Consider the following 21,052-nt stretch of genomic DNA (forward strand, 5'->3'; position numbering starts at 1 on the left):
TATGCTGATCTCACTGAGGGCAGTATACAGTAGTGACAGAAATGCTGATTTCAGTGGAGTGGCACTCATGAGCTAATAGTAAATGGTTGCTGAGAACCAGCATCATAATCATTGCAGCCCAGGCCTTGAAAGGAGTCAAATCTACCTGAGAAGAGTCCTGGTTATTCCTAATCTCCTGCTCTCTCACCCGTCTGCTGATGGTTGGCAGTTCTCTCCTAGAGAGAAAGAGAGAAAACTAGGTAGAAGCCTGTCAGTCATCAGCGGGTGGCAGGAGAGCAGGAATTCATGAATAACCAGGACTCTTCTCAGGTGGCCAGGACTCTTTTCCAGGCCCAGTCTGCAATGAATGTGATGTTGGTTCTCGGCAACCACTTACTATTAACTTTTAAACGACAGAACGCTGAAATCAGCTCACCGGTCTCTACTTTATTCTGCCGTTAGTATGGGCAGCACAAAGTTGATGACAGGTTCCCTTTAAGGGGTTGTCCAGTCTCAATTGAGCCGCTACCAGCTTCAGCACATATTATTTTAAAGCAGGCCGTACCTTTAGGAACAAGTTCTTATACAGCAGACAACCTTTTTAAAGTTAATGTTGATTGACTAACCACTTATAGGATGTGGCTCTCAAAGGGGGTTTCCAGGGTAATGATATTGATGACCTATCCTCAAGAAAGGTTATCAATATCAGATCGGTGGAGGTCTGACACCCATCACCAGTTACCTGCATGTGTTGGAACTACCACTGGGAACACACTGAAAGTGTGGTGGCTGTGCTGGGTTTTTGCATGTTATCTCCCATTCAAGGGAATGAGAGCAGAGCTGAGGAAGCTGGGTCATCAATATCATTAGCCTAGAAAATCCCTTAAAAGGCTACTGTAGATTGATTGACTAGTTCTGTTTTAGCAGATGTGGTTCCCTGAGATTACTTTAGGCTGACCATCCCTATCTTATGGAGATGTCAACTGTAGTTTTTCGGTCTGAATAAGGCTTCATGCACACGACCGTTGTGTGCATCCGTGGCCGTTGTTCCGTTTCCGTGATTTTCTGCGGACCCATTGACTTTCAATGGGTCCGTTGAAAACTCAGAAAATGCACAGTTTGTCATCCGCCTTCATGATCCGTGTTTCCTGTCCGTCAAAAAATATGACCTGTCCTATTTTTTTAACAGACAATGGTTCACGGACCCATTCAAGTCAATGGGTCAGTGAAAAAACACGGATGCCCACAAGATTGGCATCCGTGTTCGTAGGTTACTTTCATACAGACGGATCCGAAGATCCGTCTGCATAAAAGCTTTTTCAGAGCTGAGTTTTCACTTCGTGAAAACTCAGATCCGACAGTATATTCTAACATAGAGGTGTTCCCATAGGGATGGGGACACTTCTAGTTAGAATATACTATGAACTGTGTACATGACTGCCCCCTGCTGCCTGGCAGCACCCGATCTCTTACAGGGGGCTGTGATCCGCACAATTAACCCTTCAGATGCCGCACACTGGCCACCAATGATAATACAATAGAGGGAGGGAGGGGGGGCGCCGCACACTGGCCACCAATGATATTCAAACTGGGGAGGGAGGGGGGTCTGCCCCCTGCTGCCAGGCAGCCCCTGATCTATTACAGCGGGCTATGATACGCATAATTAACCCCTTCAGGTGCGGCACCTGAGGGGTTAATTGTGCGGATCACAGCCCCCTGTAAGAGATCGGGTGCTGCCAGGCAGCAGGGGCCAGTCATGTACACAGTTCGTAGTATATTCAACTTGAAGCGTCCCCATCACCATGGGAACGCCTCTGTGTTAGAATATACTGTCGGATCTGAGTTTCCACGATGTAACTCAAATCCGATGGTATATTCTAACATAGAGGCGTTCCCATGGTGATGGGGATGCTTCAAGTTAAAATATACCATCGGATTGGAGAAAACTCCAATCCGATGGTATAATAGGGACTCCTGACTTTACATTGAAAGTCAATGAGGGACGGATTGCACCATATTGTGTCAACGTCAATCGGATCCGTCCCCATTGACTTGTATTGCAAGTCAGGACGGATCCGTTTGGCTCCGCACGGCCAGGCGGACACCAAAACTACTTTTTCCTTCATGTCCGTGGATCCTCCAAAAATCAAGGAAGACCCACGGAAGGAAAAACAGACACTGATCACGGACCTACGGACCCCGTTTTTGCGGACCTTAAAAAAACGGTCGTGTGCATGAGGCCTAAGGCTGAGTTCACATCAAGTTATGTTTAGTGTTGAGCGAACCCGAACTGCAAAGTACTTTGCTGCAAAAGTTTAGGTTGGAGCATTTAATAAAGCTTGTTGAAAGGCTGCAGGGCAGCCAATCAATACGTTTTTAAGCTGTGGGCATTTAGAAGCCATCACAGCCATGCCTAGTAATGGCATGGCTGTGATTGGCCGGTGCATCATGTGACCCAGCCTCTATACAAGCAGGATCACGTGTAGCACAGCCCATCAGCTCTGAGTAGTGCAGGGACAGGAAGCAGGCAGCTGAAGGGACGGAGAGTGTTAGGAATCTCATCTCCTATGTATTCTGTGGGTGACCTATAGTGATTTTTTTTTGGGTACAATACGCCAGCTTTGTACCTCTGACACAAAAATATAAAAATGTATCTGGCTGTTAATTCTGTGGGTGACCTGTAGCAATTTTTTTTGTAGGTGCAATGCACCATCTTTGTACCCCTGACACAAAAAATATAATAGTTAATCTGTCTGTGACAGGGAAATTAATATAGTTAATACATCTGTTAGATTGGTGGGTGACATGTACCCATTTTTGGTGTGAGGTACACCTGCACTACATCAGTGACAGGGAAGTTAATATTGTTAATCCATCTGTTAGTTCGGTGGGTGACCTCAATGAATGAGGAGAGCATCAAATAAGGGACGTGGCCCTGGTCGTGGTGCTGCTGGTGTTGGTGGAGCTCCTGTTGCAGGGAGAGGATGTGGTTGATCTGTGCCAGCTACATGCCCCAAATGAAACACCTTCCTCAGGTGCACATAGGCGACAGAACGTTCAGCGTTAGGCCTCATGCACACGACAGTATTTTTTCACGGTCCGCAAAACGGGGTTCCGTTGTTCCGTGATCAGTTTCCGTTTCCGTGTGTCTTCCTTGATTTTTGGAGGATCACCAGACATGAAGGAAAGTGAAAAAAAATCTAAGTCAAGTTTGCCTTGCAAATGATAGGAAAAAAACGGACACGGATAACGGACCCATTGACTTGAATGGGTCCGCGAACCGTTGTCCGTGAAAAAAATAGGACAGGTCATATTTTTTTGACAGACTGGAAACACGGATCACGGACGTGGATGACAAACGGTGCATTAGCCGAGTTTTCCACGGACCCATTGACTTTCAATGGGTCCGCAGAAAATCACGGAAAACGGAACAACAGACACGGGACACAACAACGATTGTGTGCATGAGGCCTTATTTTGTAGGTCCGAATACTGGTGTATGAATGATGAGGCCAGAACAAGTAGAAGCGGTAGTAGATTGGGTGGCTCACAGTGCCTCCAGTTCCTTCACATTGTCTTCCACCCGGTCCCCAGCTGAAAGCGCAGCGTTGGCACCTACAGCCCATGGGCAGTATGTGGTTCCCAGCCGCCATCTGGTCAGCATAACGCTGGGTTCAGACCTGAGCGTACTTGAACGTACGCTCTGTATGCGCGATTGTACGGGCGTTTGCAATCGCGCATACAGAGACAAGCGAACGCCCATTGTCGCGCGTTCCCGCTGAAGTCTATGTACGGGGACGCGTGACAAGACGCCCCAAAGAAGCTCCTGTATTTCTTGGGGCGTCGGGCGTTTTACAGCGCGATCGTACGTGCTGTAAAACGCTCAGGTGAGAACCATTCCCATAGGGAATCATTGGTTCTTGCCTGTTAAGCGTTTTACAGCGCGTAGGAACGCGCTGTAAAACGCTCAGGTCTGAATCCAGCCTCGGACCTTCACGACCAATTTCAGCACAGCCAGAGGGAAATGACAGCAGGCTATTTGTGGGAAAAAAAAACACACCGCACAGGAGCTGTGGACAGGCATTGAACAAGAGACTGATGAGTGGTTGGTGCCACTGAGCCTCAAGCCCGGCCTGGTGGTGTGCGATAACGGGCAAAATCTCATAGCAGCTCTGGGCCTAGCTGGTTTGACGCACAACCCTTGCCTGGCGCATGTGCTGAATTTGGTGGTGCAGAGGTTCCTGAAAAATTACCCCGATATGTCAGAGCTGCTGCAGCGTAACTTCAGCCTTCCCGCTCACCACCTCATATGCGACGTACTCACAAGGTGGAGCTCCACCATGCACAAGCAGCAGCGGGCGATAGTGGAATTTCAGCTGCAGCACACATAGGCGAGTCGCTCTGCGGAACAGCACCACTTCACCACCACCGAATGGGCCTCCATGCAGGACGTGTGTGCCGTGTTGCGCTGTTTCGAGTACTCCACCAACACTGCCAGTGCCGATGATGCCGTCCTCAGCGTTACTATCCTACTTCTAGGTCTCCTTGAAAAAACGCTTCAGGCGATGATGGCAGAGGATGTGGCACAGGAGGAAGAGGGATCATTTCCACGGTTATCAGGCCAGTCAATCGCAAGTGGCTCGGAGGGTGGGTTCCTGCACCAGCAGAGGCCAGGTACACAACTGTCCAGCCAGGACACAGTTCTGGAGGAAGAGGAGGATGATGATGATAAACAGTGTTCACAGCAGGGTGGCACCCAAAGCAGCTCATGGGCATCACTGGAGCGTGGCTGGGGGGATACAGAGGACGATACACCTCCCACAGAGGACAGCTTGTTGTTGCATCTGGGCAGCCTGGCACACATGAGCGACTACATGCTGTAGTGCCTGAGCAACGAACGGAGTTGCCCACATTGTAACCAGTGCTGATTACTGGGTGGCCACCCTGCTGGTTTCCTGCTATAAGGACAACATGCCGTCCTTAAGTCCGTCACTGGAGCATGTTCGGAAGATGTGTTAGTACAAGCGCATGCTGGTAGACGCGCTGCTCATGGCATTCCCACCTGACAGTGGGGGGTGGGGTCTCAGTGGAAGCACAAGGCGAAGGCAGAGAAGGAGGAAGAAGTCGCCAATGCAGCTGGGGCACCGCCAGCACCACAGAAGGCAGGGTTAGCATGGCCAACATGTGGAAAAGCTTTGTCAGCACGCCACAATAACCAGCACCACCAGCTGAACGTCTTAGCAGAAAGCAGCATTTCACCAACATGGTGGAGCAGTATGTGTGCACACGCCTACACGTACTGACTGATGGGTCTGCCCCATTCAACTTCTTGGTCTCCAAATTGGGCACATGGCCTGTGCCTGCCCTTTACGCCTTGGAGGTGCTGGCCTGCCCTGCGGCAAGTGTATTGTCCGAACATGTGTTTAGCACGGTGGGGGCGTCATCACAGACAAGCGCAGCCGTCTGTCCACAGTCAACTTGGACAAGCTCACGTTAATTAAAATGAACCAGGCATGGATCCCACAGGATCGCCTGGTGCTGAATGGGCATGTATACCGGCCGTACCAAGCCACTGTTATACTCCAGCGCACTTTCTCTTTGCGTTCTCTTTTTCATTTCCCAATGTTTTGGGGCCTTCCCAAATTCATAAGAAATAAATAAAGTAAAAAACAAAACAAAAACAAACAGTCTTGGTTATCTCCTCCTCCTCCACTGCCCCTTCCACCTACACCACCACGTCTACCGCCTCCTCAACCACCTACTCCACTTTCTGGAATCCTCTGGATAGGTCATCAGTATCTGATCGGTGGAGGTCCCACACTCGGTACCCCCTCTGATCAGCTGTATTATAAGGCACAGCCTTACACTGAGTAGTGGCTGTGCTTGGTATCGCAGCTCAGCCCCATTCACCTGTATGGGGCTGGGCTGCACCTAGGCCACGTGACACATGAAATTGTGAGAACTGGCTTAGGAAAAGTTGTGAGAAGGCTGCTCACAGGAGCGCCGCCGCCTTCTCAAACAGCTGATTGGCGGGGGTCCCTGAGAACAGCCAAGCAAGTGTGCATCTTGGGAGTTGTAGTGTTACCACAGCTGGAGTGACGGAGGTTAGTCATCACTGGGATACAAAAAGAATCTTAAATTTACAAAATAAGTGAAGCATTAGCACCAGGATATTTTCTATAACTATGGCATTATTGTACTTTACTTGTGTTTGCAGAGTGCTGTTGCATTGTGCTTTTTTTCTTCGTGTTTCTAGCCATGGCAGCGCGCACCTGCGCATTGGGATGTGCTGACTGACCCCCTTTTTCTTTGCAGTTTGTACCAGAGGTGTGGCTGACTCCAGTTAGTCTTGCACCCGTGACCAGCCTGTCTGCCCCATAAGCTGATTTTAATTAGTGCAAGTAAAAAGCTATAGCCTGCCCTCCCTGCATTAACTGGAAGCAGTCTGGCACCAGGAGAGGTATAGAGTGGGCTCAGCATGCATGTTGGTACCTGCATTCCCTGGATTTAATAGATGCCATTATGGCACTAAAAATTGTAAAAGGCAGAATGGATCCAGCATGCATGTGGCACCTGCATTCCCTGATTTTTATGGTGGCCAGTATGGCACATAACAGGTAGTATTTAGTGTTAGGTTCCTGTCTTATAGAGATCGCCTGGGTGCTGGCAGATGGGCCTCCAAAATTTTTGAACAAAATGTTTTTGCCAAGAATCTCAATTTACAAAATAAGCATAGTATTAGCACCAGAATATCTTCTATAACTATGGCATTATTGTACGTTATTTGGTTTGCAGAGTGCTGCTGCATTGTATTTTTTTCTTTGTTTTTCTAGCCATGGCGACGTGCACCTGCGCTATGGGATGTGCTGACTGACCCCCTTTTTTTGCAGTTGTGCCGAAGGTTAGCCATCACAGACCTACCCAGTATAAAAATCTCAGAAAACCCCTTAAAGACTGCGTTCACACTTCAGTTATGTGATCAGCTATTGTGAGCCAAAACCAGGTGTGGGTCAAAAACACAGAAGAGGTGCAGATCAAATAATTACACCTGATCTAGGTGAAGGCTTCACTACTGGTTTTGGCTCACAATAACTGATCCAAATAATTGAAGTGTGAACGCAGCCTAACTTATATGTTGTTTTTTGTTATTTTTTATGGAACTTTGCGATGATGGATACGACTATGGCATCTGTCTGCAGCGTCCGTTTAACATTAGGCTACTTTCACACCTGCGTTTAGGTGCGGATCCGTCTGGTATCTGCACAGATGGATCCGCACCTATAATGCAAACGCTTGTATCTGTTCAGAATGGATCCGTTTGCATTACCGTTTGTTCATGAACGGATCCGTTTTGACTTACATTGAAAGTCAATGGGAGGCGGATCCGTTTTCGATTACACCATACTGTGTCAGTAAAAACAGATCCTTCCCCATTGACTTACATTGTAAGTCAGGACGGATCTGTTTGGCTCAGTTTCGTCAGACGGACATCAAAACGCTGCAAGCAGCGTTTTGGTGTCCGCCTCCTGAGCGAAATGGAGGCTGAACGGTGGCAAACTGATGTATTCTGAACTGATCCTTATCCATTCAGAATGTATTAGGGCAAAACTGATCCGTTTGGGGCCGCTTGTGAAAGCCTTGAAACGGATCTCACAGGCGGACCCAGAAACGCCAGTGTGAAAGTAGCCTTAAACGTAAGACAAAAACATCATGTCCAAAAACAGAGCCTGGAAACTATAGGCCGGTAAGTTTAACATCTGTTGTGGGTAAACTGTTTGAAGGTTTTCTGAGAGATGCTATGTTAGAGCATCTTAACGGAAATAAGCAAATAACGCCATATCAGCATAGCTTTGTGAGGGATCGGTCATGTCAAACTAATTTAATCAGCTTCTATGAGGAGGTAAGTTCTAGACTTGACAGCGGTGAATCAATGGATGTCAGGTATCTGGACTTCTCCAAAGCATTTGACACTGTACCACATAAAGGTTAGTATATAAAATCAGAATGCTCGGACTGGCATTCATTCCGGATCCGGCCTTGCGGCAAGTCTTCAGTTTTTTTGGCCGGAGCAAAAAGCGCAGCATGCTGCGGTATTTTCTCCGGCCAAAAAACGTTCCGTTCCGGAACTGAAGACATCCTGATGCATCCTGAACGGATTTCTCTCCATTCAGAATGCATTAGGATAATCCTGATCAGGATTCTTCCGGCATAGAGCCCCGACGACGGAACTCTATGCCGGAAGACAATAACGCAGGTGTGAAAGAGCCCTAACACTGACATGGAAAAGGATCTAGAAATTTTAATAAACAGTAAACTAAGCTGCAAAAACCAATGTCAGGCAGCTGCTGCCAAGGCCAATAAGATAATGGTTTGCATCAGAAGGGGCATAGATGCCCGTGATGAGAACATAGTCCTACCACTTTACAAATCATTAGTCAGACCACACATGGAGTACTGTGTACAGTTCTGGGCTCTAGTGAACAAAGCAGACATAGCAGAGCTGGAGAGGGTCCAGAGGAGGGCAACTAAAGTAATAACTAGAATGGGGCAACTACAGTACCCAGAAAGATTTTAGGGTTATTCACTTTAGAAAAAAAAAAACGACTGAGGGGAGATCTAATTAATATGTATAAATAGATCAGGGGTCAGTACAGAGATCTATCCCATCATCTATTCATTCCCAGGACTGTGACGAGGGGACATCCTCTGCGTCTGGAGGCAAGAAGGTTTGTACACAAACATAGAAGAGGATTCTTTACGGTAAGAGCAATGAGACTATGGAACTCTCTGCCTGAGGAGGTGGTGATGGTGAGTACAATAAAGGAATTCAAGAGGGGCCTGGATGTATTTCTGGAGTGTAATAATATTACAGGCTATAGCTACTAGAGAGGGATCGTTGATCCAGGGAGTTATTCTGATTGTCCTGATTGGAGTCGGGAAGGAATTTTTATTCCCCTAAAGTGAGGAAATTGGCTTCTACCTCACAGGGTTTTTTTGCCTTCCTCTGGCATCAACTTGCAGGATGACAGGCCGAACTGGATGGACAAATGTCTTTTTTCGGCCTTATGTACTATGTTACTAACCCAGCCTTGGTCTTTCCAATTTTTTTTTATATAGATCTGCTTGGACTGTGTTCTAACAAAGTGCATAAGGAAATGTGAGAGAACTAGGGCCCTCTCTATGCTCTATTTTTCACAGTTTTATTTTCTGAATTTGCGATCCCAGAAGTAGAAAAGGGAAGTAATCACAGTACACATCGTTTTGTACCAGTGAAGTATGCTACATGTTCTATTATTTGAGCCCTACTACGACCCCTGTCCACTTTTAAAGGTTTAAATCACATTTTAAATAATTTTTGGTGATGTTATTTTTAATTTTTCATATCAATATCTATAGTTAAACAAAACCATAAAATCCTGTCGTTTTCACACTGGACACTAAGCCTAATAACAGACACCACTTCTTGGTCTGTACAGATCACTTTACTGCAGTTACCTGCTTATATGGCATTCTAATCCTGCCTGTAATGATATCAGCTCTGTGTACAAATAAGACATGATACACCATCGACATTAAGTGATTGTCAGAGATCATCTCTTCTCCTGATCTCTGCACAGATCACAGAGCATGCCTAGATAACTCTCCCATAGAAGTCAATGAGGCCCCCTCCTGACCATTGTGTCTATGGCCCATGTGGCCAATGTTGTTAAGAACAGCTCAGACAAGATGGCCACCTCCATAATCATGTTCAGGAAATAGAATAAAAGGACTATGTAATCAGATAAAAACGGATTAGGAAAAAAGGATATGTGTATCTATCTGGTTTTAACTGACATAACATTTTTGGTCACACATTTCCTTGGTAAAATCTACAATCGGTTTTCTTTGTTATGTGTACTGCTCTCCCCCCACCCTACTCAGTAAAAAAACTCAGAAGGTGCCCATATACATTAAAAGAAAGTCAGCCGAACCCAGCATTTCCAGTGTATGAAGGTGTCCAGACGAGCAGATGTTGGGGTAAAAAGGATCAGACGGCTGTCGACACATGCACACTGGGCTGGACATTTGACTGACAGCCATCGAAAGCGTATGGGCAGAAATTTTGGTAGAAATTTTAACATATCTACTCATAGTGCATGGCACCGATTGGACTTCATAGCGTGCCTGACACAAGGGTCCACATTTGCTTAAAAGGGAATCTGTCACTAGCATATTAGGCAATTTTTTTTAAATGAATCCATGTGTAATAAAGTACCTTATTTCCATATGTCCTGTTCTTTTTATTCTGTGTCTTGTCATTTCTTTAAAAAAACGCTTTTTATGATATGCAAATGAAGCTGTAAGGAGCCCAGAGGGGCGTTATTCTTTGTCCACGGTGCCCAGGAACGCCCCTCTGAAGTGCCGTGCCCGCCTAAATTTGAAAACTAAGAACTCCTCCAAGATCGCCTAAATCGCCTCCCAGAGGCGAGGCTAAGTGCTCCCCCGTCCAGCGCCGCGCTCTGCGGCAAACACCCCCGATCCTCCTCTCGCCCGCATCCGAAATCCCGCGCAGGCGCAGTGCCGGCGATTGCCTGCGCCTGCGCGATGATAAGACGACTGAGGGCAACAGCTTTCAGCTGGCTGAGGAAACAGCGAACATGTCACTGGGATCGGCGCATGCACAGTGATGCTGTTGAAGCTGTTGCCCTCAGTCGTCTTATCATCGCGCAGGCAATCGGGGGTGTTTGCCGCAGAGCGCGGTGCTGGGGGGGGGGGGAGCAGCACTTAGCCTCGTTGATTTAGGCGATCTTGGAGGAGTTCTTAGTTTTCAAATTTAGGCGGGCACGGCACTTCAGAGGGGCGTTCCTGGGCACCGTGGACAAAGAATAACGCCCCTCTGGGCTCCTTACAGCTTCATTTGCATATCATAAAAAGCGTTTTTTTTAAGAAATGACAAGACACAGAATAAAAAGAACAAGACACATGGAAATAAGGTACTTTATTACACATGGAGTTATAAAAAAAATTTTTTGCTAATATGCTAGTGACAGATTCCCTTTAAGACTTTCTCACAGGAGGGAATTTTGTTTGACTGTAGCGTTTATATAAAACAGGAGGCGGATTTTGGTAAATCTCCTTAACAAATGATAAAGTATATGTAATTCTGGAAGAAGCCGATCACCAACCATCCATTAGCAGGGCAGATTTAAATGGGGTCTACCAGGAAACCACTTGATGTGCCAACCAACGTATCGACAGGATCCTAATACTGGCTAAAGACAAGGATGACTGGAATACGCCTGGCTCTAGAAATGGCGTAAAATTACTTGTGTCATATTAACATGCATTTCCTTCTTTGCTAACAACAAAGAAAGACAGCAGCGAGAAAAGCCTTTCGTGCAGCCGTGTCCAGTTACCTATGCTGCCAAGAATTCTAGAGATGTCACGAGATCACATAAATGCTGTAGAGTACACAAAACATCCAAAAGGAAGAGAGACGGGCTGAGCGCTCACATGATGAGCCAGCTATTTATACCATCCAGAAGTTAACCGTATCCAGCTGGGAAAGGAGCAGCAGCTCTGGCAAAGCCCAGTAAATGAACATGATTAATGGCGGAATATTTCCACTGCTTTGACCTGACATCACAAGACTCTAGCTTAGCTCACATTTCCTAGTTCACCACTTCCTGGCCAGAAGACATTACTGCTCAGCTACTAATGGAGAAGATTTTTGATAGGTCTCTGGTGGGAGAGCCTGGTTGTCTAGAAGATAAGAAATAAGACGCTGTACAGGAATATGCTACACCAACCCAGGGAACAAAAATCAGAAAATTGATGGTGCATCCTCAGGACTGGCGGGAGTCAGGTTAACCTGCATGCTTCCTACATAGTAGTGGTGGTGCAGGGCAGTTCTAGCTTCCTCTCATACCCTGCTCTACTTACCCTACACCACTGCTGCTAAGTAGATGGCATGCAGTTAAACACTTACAGGGTGCAGAGCTTGAACGAATGCTGTGGCCCCTTTAACCCTTTTAGCCCCGGAGGTTTTTTTCATTTTTCACTCTCTGCCATAACTTATTTTTTTTTTTCAATCACATAGCCGGATGAGGGCTTGTTATTTGTGGGACAAGTTCCACTTTGTAATTTCACCATTTAATATTGCATACAATGTAGTGGGCAGCTGAAAAAAAAATTCCAAGTGGGGTGAAATTGGAAAAAATACACAACAGTTTTATGGGTTTTGTTTTTTTGGCATTCCCTATACGGTAAAGCGGACCTGTTACTTACACTCTCCAGGTCGGTACAATTACGGCGATACCACATATGTTTAGTTCTTCTTGCATTTTAATACTCTTCTCATATCATACTCTACGCCGCCAGCAGTGCCGTTGTAGCCCAGGACACATCCAACCTCCCCCCCCCCCCCCACCCATCCATGAGGTCGCTGGCCTCGCTGCATGCCCAGTGAAACATTTGAGGCTGATGCCATCAGTTCTGAACACTGCCTGCAGCTGCTCTCTCCCGGTTTAACTGGAATCAGCCTCAAATGTTTTACTGGGCGTTTTTATCCCCAGTGATGTTTTTATCCTCTGCTGGAAGAAAAGCATCAAGATTTGTCAGAGACGCTAAAAGCAAGGATGGACGGGGTTATTTGCTGCTAGTGATATAGTGGGGTCGGGCGGGGGACGAACAATGGCGCTGCTGGGGGCATAGAGTATGAGCCGAGGAGAGGCGTGCTTGGGCTCTGCTGGAGGGCGGGCCTGGGCACCTTTGACCAAAAATAACGCCCCTCTGGGGACCTTACTGGCTCATTTGCATATGTAATAAAGTGGATTTTGTCAAGATAGAAACCGAGCAGCAAGGAAAGAAAAGCACATCTGGAAAGGAGGTAGGAAGTGCTACAAGAAAATAGTTTTAGTTTAATAGCGATGATCCAGGTGACAGATTTCCTTTAATACTTTCTCTCCTTTTATGATCCACACGTGATTTTGGCTTCACAAACTGCATCAAAAAACCTGAACGTGTGTCAGCACCCTACAACCTGTTGCCAGGACCGATGATTGAGGTGTCCACACTGCAGATCATTTCACTCGATGAACAAGAGTTTCACTCATTGATCAGATGATATCTACGACACCTTTAGATGAGCCATATTAATATCATATTAATGATTGGGAAGGAGTGTTCATAGGAATGCCCGTTCCAGATAACCGGCCTGAACATTGGTCATGTAAATGCTGTAAATATGTAGGGCTTTAGTGTTGCAAGTCATCCCCCAAGCCATGAACAACCACATTTGAGTCAGAAAAGCTTATAGTAATCCTATTATGACTTTGTTATCGTGGTATACATACAGGTCTTAATATGTTAAACTTGTCATTCAGTAAAAGCAATAATATGTAGGATGCCAACCTTCTGGCTTGTCAGTTCCCGTTTGAGTCTTTCCATTTCACCTTCCTGGTTCTGAAGCCTCATTTGAAGGTCACAGTCAATCTTGGAGTCACTGGATGGTAAAGACTCCACAGAAGTGTTATCGCTGCTGTATCGGTTCTTCAGTGCACCTAGTAATGGAAGCTTGCCTATGGAAAGGAGTGTCAAAAATAAACGGATGCAAAAAGAAGTTAAGCACAGCTATGTAAATGCAGCCTAAAGGGCATCTGTCAGCAGTTTTGTACCTGTGAAACTGGCTGCCCTGTTACATGTGCGCTTGGCAGTTTAAGGCATCTGTGTTGGTCCCATGTTCATATGTGCCCAAATTGCTGAGAAAAGTCAGTATGTAGTGGGGAGCTCTAGGAGCAATGGGGGGCAAATGAGTCTCTAGGAGGAATGGGGGTGTTGCTGTTACTCCTAGAGGCTCAGATATCTCTGCAACTGCCGCCCCCTCTGTACTTTGATCGAAAGGACCAGGCAGTGAAAACGTCCTCACATATGGCCAGGACTTCTCCTAAAGTTAATCAAAGTGTAGAAGGAGGGGCAGTTTCAGAAAAAGCAGAGTCTCTAGCTGTAACGGCAATGTAGAGGCTCATTTGCATATATTTAAATATAATTTCTCTCAGCAATGCGGGCACATATGAACATGGCACCAACACAGATGCCTTCAGCTGCCAAGCGCACATGTAACAGGTCAGCCAGTGTCATAGGTACAAGTCTGCTGACAGATGCCCTTTAACTAAATTCTACTACATCAGTACATTATTCAGGAATTCTGTGATTATTTTTACATCTGTACTGTACTCCATCATTGTTTACTCTGTGTAGCAGTGATGGGGACATTAACCACTTTGCGAACTCCGCCGTATATGTTCGCACCAAGTTGCGCATGCAGTGGGCACCATAGCCGCTAGGTTTCTGCTGCTTCAAACAGCATAGACATCGCTGCATGCGAAAATGGCCAGTTCAACAATTTTATGTCACATCAACTCCCCGCAAAAAAAAATGTTATAAAAAGTGATCAAAATGGTATCACTAAAAAGTACAGATCGCTCTGCAAAAGAATAGCCCTCACACAGCTCTGTATGCATAACTACAAAAAAGTTAGAGGGCTCTTTTTTTAAAGTGACATTTTTTTTTTCAGTATTAGAACGCAAGAAAAACTATACAAGTGTGGTATTGTTGTAATTGTACTGACCTGGAAAATGAAGGTAAAAAAATAAAAATAAATGCGGTCCCCAATGCAATCCGTGCAGCGGGCCGATCCCATTCAACTTGAATGGGTCCGTAGTATGTCTGCACCACAAAAAAATATGAAGTCATATATCTTTGCAGTGCGGAACCACGGAAAGAAACACCACGGAAGCACTCCATAGTGCTTCTGGTGTTCCGTTCCGTGACTCCGTTCCGCATCTCCGGAATTGCGGACCCATTCAAGTGATCTCACATCTCACTTAGGGGCCTAAGACATAAATAAGCCTTCCAGCATCATTTAGCACAGGCTTTACCTGTGTTCCATTTGCCTGCATCCATAGGAGGTCTTCTCCTTTCCTCATGCAGAAGCGATTCCTCCAGCTCCCTAGGGGTTGGGTTAAGCAGCTCCCATTCCTCATTGGTGTAAAAGATGCTCTTCCTGCCTTCATTGCTATTTCGGCCAGGTCGTAGGTTCTGCACGGAGTTTCTAACACAACACAAGAGAACAGATGACAGGCGTTCATTATTTACGTGTATTTGCGAACTCATGTACAGACACTGCATTTGTTATACTCATTTGCTGAAAACCGAGGAAAGGCCTGGCATCTATTTTTGTAGTACCGAGAATTATGGCTACTGAAAGTAGGATTCATGGTGAAAAAATTTCACCGTGACAAAAATTAAAGGGGTTTTCCGGGCTTTTAATATTAATTACCTATCCTCAGGATAGGTCATCAGTATCAGATCTGCGGGGGTCCGACACTCGGCACCCCTGCCCATCAGCTGTATGAAGGGAAGGTGTGCATGTGCTGTCTCCTCATACATCTGATATTGATGAGCTATCCTGAGTATAGGTCATCAATATTAAATGCCTGGAGAGCCCCTTTAAATGAGAAGAAAGTGATCCATGAAATGTCTGCTTTTTAAATCCAAGACACTGCAAATTGAGCATAATGTGGAGTTGGGACAAGGGTAGTTAATGCACAAGATGGAATTATGCTCCAGCGGCATACTTTTAATACAGTATATATTGTTTACAAGGGCTTAAAAAAAAATATAAAGTCATACTCAATCAGTCAAACAATGGTCATAGTGGTGACCCACCCCTGCCAACGATCTGCTGAGAGAGTCTTTCTTGGCATTTCCAGTGTGTCCGGCTGGGATCAGGAGCCGAGAGCCGCAGACAGCAAGGGATCAGAGAGGGTATTTTTTTATTATTTTTTTTTAAACCCCAGGGAGTCATATATATTAAAAAAATGATACTGCTCCACAACTTCTTTAATGCAAAACTACTATATATTTAGCTTTTTGGCGTACTTATGTTATGAAGCACATTAATAACTAGTCTTGATATATCTACAGTCCAGTAATTTTATTGCCTGTGATCGCGAATTATTAGAATGTTTGGGATTATGGTCAAGTCGGTCTGGTTACTAAGAAAACACTTCCTAGCAACCATATTTTTTTCCTGGCGGATATCCAGCAGCATGTCATTAGCAATTAGACACAAATTACTGAGGTTTGAAGCAGCGTAATGGAGAAAATGGCTTTTCTTAAAAGGTAACCTGCGACCATGAAATGCAGTACAATCTGCAGACAGCATATTATAGAGCAGGAGGAGCTGAGCAGATTTATGGGAAAAGATTCCATAACGTGTAATTTATTTATTAAACCTCTGCTCTTTCAAAGCTTAGGAGTCATACGGGCGGTCCTACTCACTGAGTGAGCTTAAAGGGAGTCTGTCACCAGATTTTGACCTTATAGACCGCTTACATAGCGCTCTAGCATAGCAGTCTATGATTCTAATGGTACCTTTGATGTTTTCTTGTGAAGCTCCCCCAAGGCAAAAACGGGCTTTTATTCATATGCAAATCAGGGCTCGCAAGTGCCCAGGGGCGGCGTTCACCTCGTTGGTGCCTAGGCTGTTCTGCTTCTTTTCGTCATATCCCTGCCCCAGCCTCTTCCTTTGCGTCCTCCTTCTCTGCAGCGAGATCCTGCGCCTGCGCTATCCATAGCTTTGCCAGGGCATGTGCACTGCGATGCCCATTGTGGGCATGGCATTGCAGTAGCTACTGCGCATGCCCCGGGCAAGCAATGGAGAGCGGAGGCGCGGGATCTCGCTGTAGAGAAGAAGGAGGACGCAAAGGAAGAGCGGGGTGGGCAGAGGAAGAGGCTGGGGCGGGGATATGACAAAAAAAGGGCAGAACAGCCTGGGCACGAACGAGGTGAACGCCGCCCATGGGCACTTGCGAGCCCTAGTTTACATATGAATAAAAGCCCGTTTTTGACTTGGGGGAACATCACAAGAAAACATCAAAGGTACCATTAGAATCATAGACTGCTATGCTAGAGCACTATGTAAGTGGTCTATAAGGTCAAAATCAAGTGACAGACTCCCTTTAAGTATGCAGGTGTCAGTCACTGATTTGATCTCCCACATGACTCCTAAGCATAGAAAGAGCAGAGGTTTAAATTAATAAATTAAAACTTATACAGAATTTTTTCCCAAAAAAACGATACATCTATCTTCACAGCTCCTCCTGCTGCGGTGAACAGACTGCACTGCATTCCATGGTGACAGGTCCTCTTCTAGGAGACCAGCTGTGTATGCAAGGTGCATCTGGAAAGTCTTCAATTCCTCCAATTTTTTTATGTTGCAGCCTTGTCCTTAATAAAGAAAAAAAACGTCCCCATCATTCTGCACTGAATACCCCATAACGAGAAAGTTACAACAGAACGTTCAAAATCTTTGCTAATTCATTGAAAAGAAAAACTAAAATCTTGCAGTGACAAAAGTATTCATACCCTTTACTCAGTACTTAGATGAATCACTTTTGGCAGCGATTACAGCCTCCGGGTCTTCTAGGATATGATGCCTCAAGGTTTGTACACCTGGATTTGGGGATTTTCTGCCATTTTTCTTTGCAGATTCTCTCGGGCTCTGTCAGGTTGGAAGGGAACCATCAGGCAGCCATTTTCAGGTCTCCCAGAGATGTTTGATTGAGTTAAAGTTAGGGCTGTGGCTGGGCACATTCACAGAGTTGTCCCTAAGCCACTCCAGTGTTTGGCTTGGCTGTGTGCTTAGGGTCACTGTCCTGTTGGAAGATGAACCTTTGACCCAGTTCTTCTCATCATGGCTTGGATTCTGCTCAGATATGCACTCTCAGCTGTGAGATCTTTTATAGACAGGGCTGTGTCTTTCCAAATCATGTCCCATCAACTGAATTTACCACAGGTGGACTCCAATCAAGGTGGAGAAACATCTCAAAGATAAGAAGTGAAAAGAGAAATGGGAGGCCCCCAGAGGTAAATTTCAACGGTCATAGCAAGGGGTCTGAATACTTATCTCCATGTGAAATTTTAGTTTTTCCTTTTAAATAAATTTGAAAAATTATCTAAAATTCTGTTTTCACTTTCTCCTTATGTGAAGAAAGTGAAAGGGTCTGAAGACTTTCCGAATGCTTTGGATCTCTCAGTGCCATTTATCTGAAAGAGCTCCAGTGTTGGCTTGGGTGTAATGTCGGCCAATCCCATAAAGTACAGGAGCTTAGATAGTCATACAACACACAGACATTTCTAGACAATTACAACATTTGAGATTCTATAAATATAATTTCACTTGTGGTTCTGCATTCTGCTTCTGTTACGTTTCTAAATGATAAATACTAAAACCTAGCAGTAACCAAAATCTATAGAATTTTTTTTATATACATTTTTTCCAGCCAAGGACAGTAGTTATTGTCAACATGGAAGTCACCTGGTTAAATCCATTCATTGAGTCACTTGTTCTATGTTCGATTTTAAAGTTGTGGCAAATACAGTTGTGTTCAAAATAATAGCAGTGTGTGTAAAAAAGTGACTAAAGCTCAAAATCCTTCTAATAGTTTCTATTTCCATACACACAAGTGCATTGGGAACACTACACATTCTATTCCAAATCAAAACATGAAGAAAAATATATCAAATTTGTGTTGTTTCTCTTAAAAAAAAAAAAGAAAAGTGAATATTAGACTGTTCAAAAAAATAGCAGTGTTTGTATTCTACAAACTCAAACATTCACTATATAAACTGAAAAATGTTTGAAGATTTTGCTTTCCTTTGAATCACTTAACTAATATTTAGTTGTATAACCGCAGTTTCTGAGAACTGCTGGACATCTGTGTTGCATGAAGTCAGCCAACTTCTGGCACCTGTGAACAGGTATTCCAGCCCAGGATGATTGGACTACATTCCACAGTTCTTCTCCATTTCTTGGTTTTGCCTCAGAAACTACATTTTTGATATCACCCCACAAATTTTCTATTGGATTAAGATCCGGGAATTGGGCTGGCCACTCCATAACGTCAATCTTGTTGGTCTAGAACCAAGATGTTGCACGTTTACTGGAGTGTTTGGGGTCTTTGTCTTGTTGGAACACCCATTTCAAGGGCATTTCCTCTTCAGCATAAGGCAGCATGACCTCTTCAAGTATTCTGATGTATTCAAACCGATCCATGATCCCTGGTATGCGATAAATAGGCCCAACACCTGTAGTATGAGAAACATCCCCATATCATCATGCTTGCGCCACCATGCTTCACAGTGTACTGTGGCTTGAATTCAGTGTTTAGGGGTCGTCTGACAAACTGTCTCCAGCCACTAGACCCAAAAAGAACAATCTTACTTTCATCAGTCCACAAAAGGTCTCTTTAGGCCGGTCAATGTGCTTTTCAGCACATGTCTTTATCAACAGTGGGACTTTGCGGGGGCTTCTTTCAGATGGCTTGGCTTCACATAGGCATCTTCTAATTGTAACAGTACTCGCAGGTAACTTTAGACCTTCTTTGATCTTCCTGGAGCTCATTGTTGGCTGAGTCCTTGCCATTTTGGCTATTCTTCTATCAATCTGAATGGTAGTTTTTCGCTTTCTTCCACGTCTTTCCGGTTTTGGTTGCCATTTTAAAGCATTTGCGATCATTTTAGCTGAGCAGCCTATCATTTTCTGCACTTCTTTATATGTTTTCCGCTCTCCAATCAACTTTTTAATCAAGGTACACTGCTCTTCTGAACAATGTCTGGAACGACCCATTTTTCTCAGAATTTCAGAGAGAAATGCACTGTAACCAGCATGTACAACATTTTCTGCCTTCCTTCCTTAAGGGCAATAATTGTTACCTGGTTTTCAAAGAATGAAATACACTTTGAAATACACACTGCTATTATTTTGAACATGCCCCTTTCAATAAGTGATTGAATTAGAGAGAATCAGAAGCATGCATGTCATGACTGTTGGGTCTGTTGGATTTATATTACTCTACTACACCAGCTAGTAAATTATTTGCCATGTATAAATATCATTTCTACCAAAAACAGTGATTGATCAGGTTAGTGATGTCTGACTGCTATTATTTTGAACACAACTGTAAGTCCAGCATCGGTCAAAACTGAAGGGGGTCTATGTAGGACTCAGTGATATATGTAGGTCTGGACGGGGGTAAGCTTTTGTAAAGTGGGGCAAATATATAACCATTAGCTGAACGCCCAATTATCTAATCTGTTTGGTGGTTTCCTAACTTTTCCCCAACAGTAGATATTGGGGAGAAGAAGGATCAGCCTGTTGGATTTCAACATGCTTTATTCTTTTTAGGTTAGATAAGCCACCACCAGAAGGGATTGGTAACAGTTTACTCCACTCTCCCCATTCAGAACCCATGCATGCTCGACCAAGACATGTAAGGGGGGTGGGAGGTATAGTTAGGTCAACAGCCGTGTAGGGAAGCTTTACAGCCGAAGTTTTTCTTTTTTCTTTTGAGAAACTCATTTATAGTGAAAAGCATCTAAGCATGCCATTTTTTTACATAATCTTGGCCAACTCAATAGTGCTTAGAATATCAAGTGCCACATAAACATGAGAAAATTCATATTCATCCCCTGTTCTTTATAGATTTGTGTACAGGTCTATCCACTTCTATCTTTAAACAATCTGGAAAAGCAGAATTCATGTTTTTTCCATCTTATTCTGGTCTTCAGAGCTCCAGTTTCGCAAACGTATGTGTATTCACAAGCTATCGCAAAATGCAAAGAATGCTGGAGCTTGTGACACTTGCGTTAATCAAACTGAAAGGTTCCTTGACTTTGATGTTTAAAGACTGGTCCCAACCCCATTTATAAGGCAAAAAATCCCACTTATTAAACCTGACAGGGCACACCTGTGAAGTGAAAACCATTTCAGGTGACTACCTCTTGAAGCTCATCAAGCGAATGCCAAGAGTGTGCAAAGCAGTAATCAAAAGGAAAAGGTGGCTACTTTGAAGAACCTAGAATGTGACATATTTTCAGTTGTTTCACACTTTTTTGTTGTGTATATAATTCCACATGTGTTAATTCATAGTTTTGATGCCTTCAGTGTGAATCTACAATTTTCAGTGATGAAAATAAAGAAAACTCTTTGAATGAGAAGGTGTGTCCAAACTTTTAGTCTGTACTGTAT

The 21,052-nt window shown here is 44.6% G+C and overlaps 1 protein-coding gene across 1 annotated transcript in view; it reads right to left on the minus strand.

The window, feature by feature from the left end:
* Positions 1-21,052, minus strand: part of TBC1D2B (TBC1 domain family member 2B) — a 63,357-nt gene that overhangs the window by 13,102 nt on the left and 29,203 nt on the right. Inside the window, exons 4-5 of the mRNA XM_044283372.1 lie at positions 14,898-15,070; positions 13,372-13,538 (exon numbers count right to left, since the gene is read on the minus strand). Of these exons, the coding sequence (XP_044139307.1) occupies positions 13,372-13,538; positions 14,898-15,070 (340 nt within the window). The remainder of the gene's footprint in view (positions 1-13,371; positions 13,539-14,897; positions 15,071-21,052) is intronic.

The sequence above is a fragment of the Bufo gargarizans genome, chromosome 2, assembly GCF_014858855.1.
Source record: "Bufo gargarizans isolate SCDJY-AF-19 chromosome 2, ASM1485885v1, whole genome shotgun sequence".
NCBI lineage: Eukaryota > Metazoa > Chordata > Amphibia > Anura > Bufonidae > Bufo > Bufo gargarizans.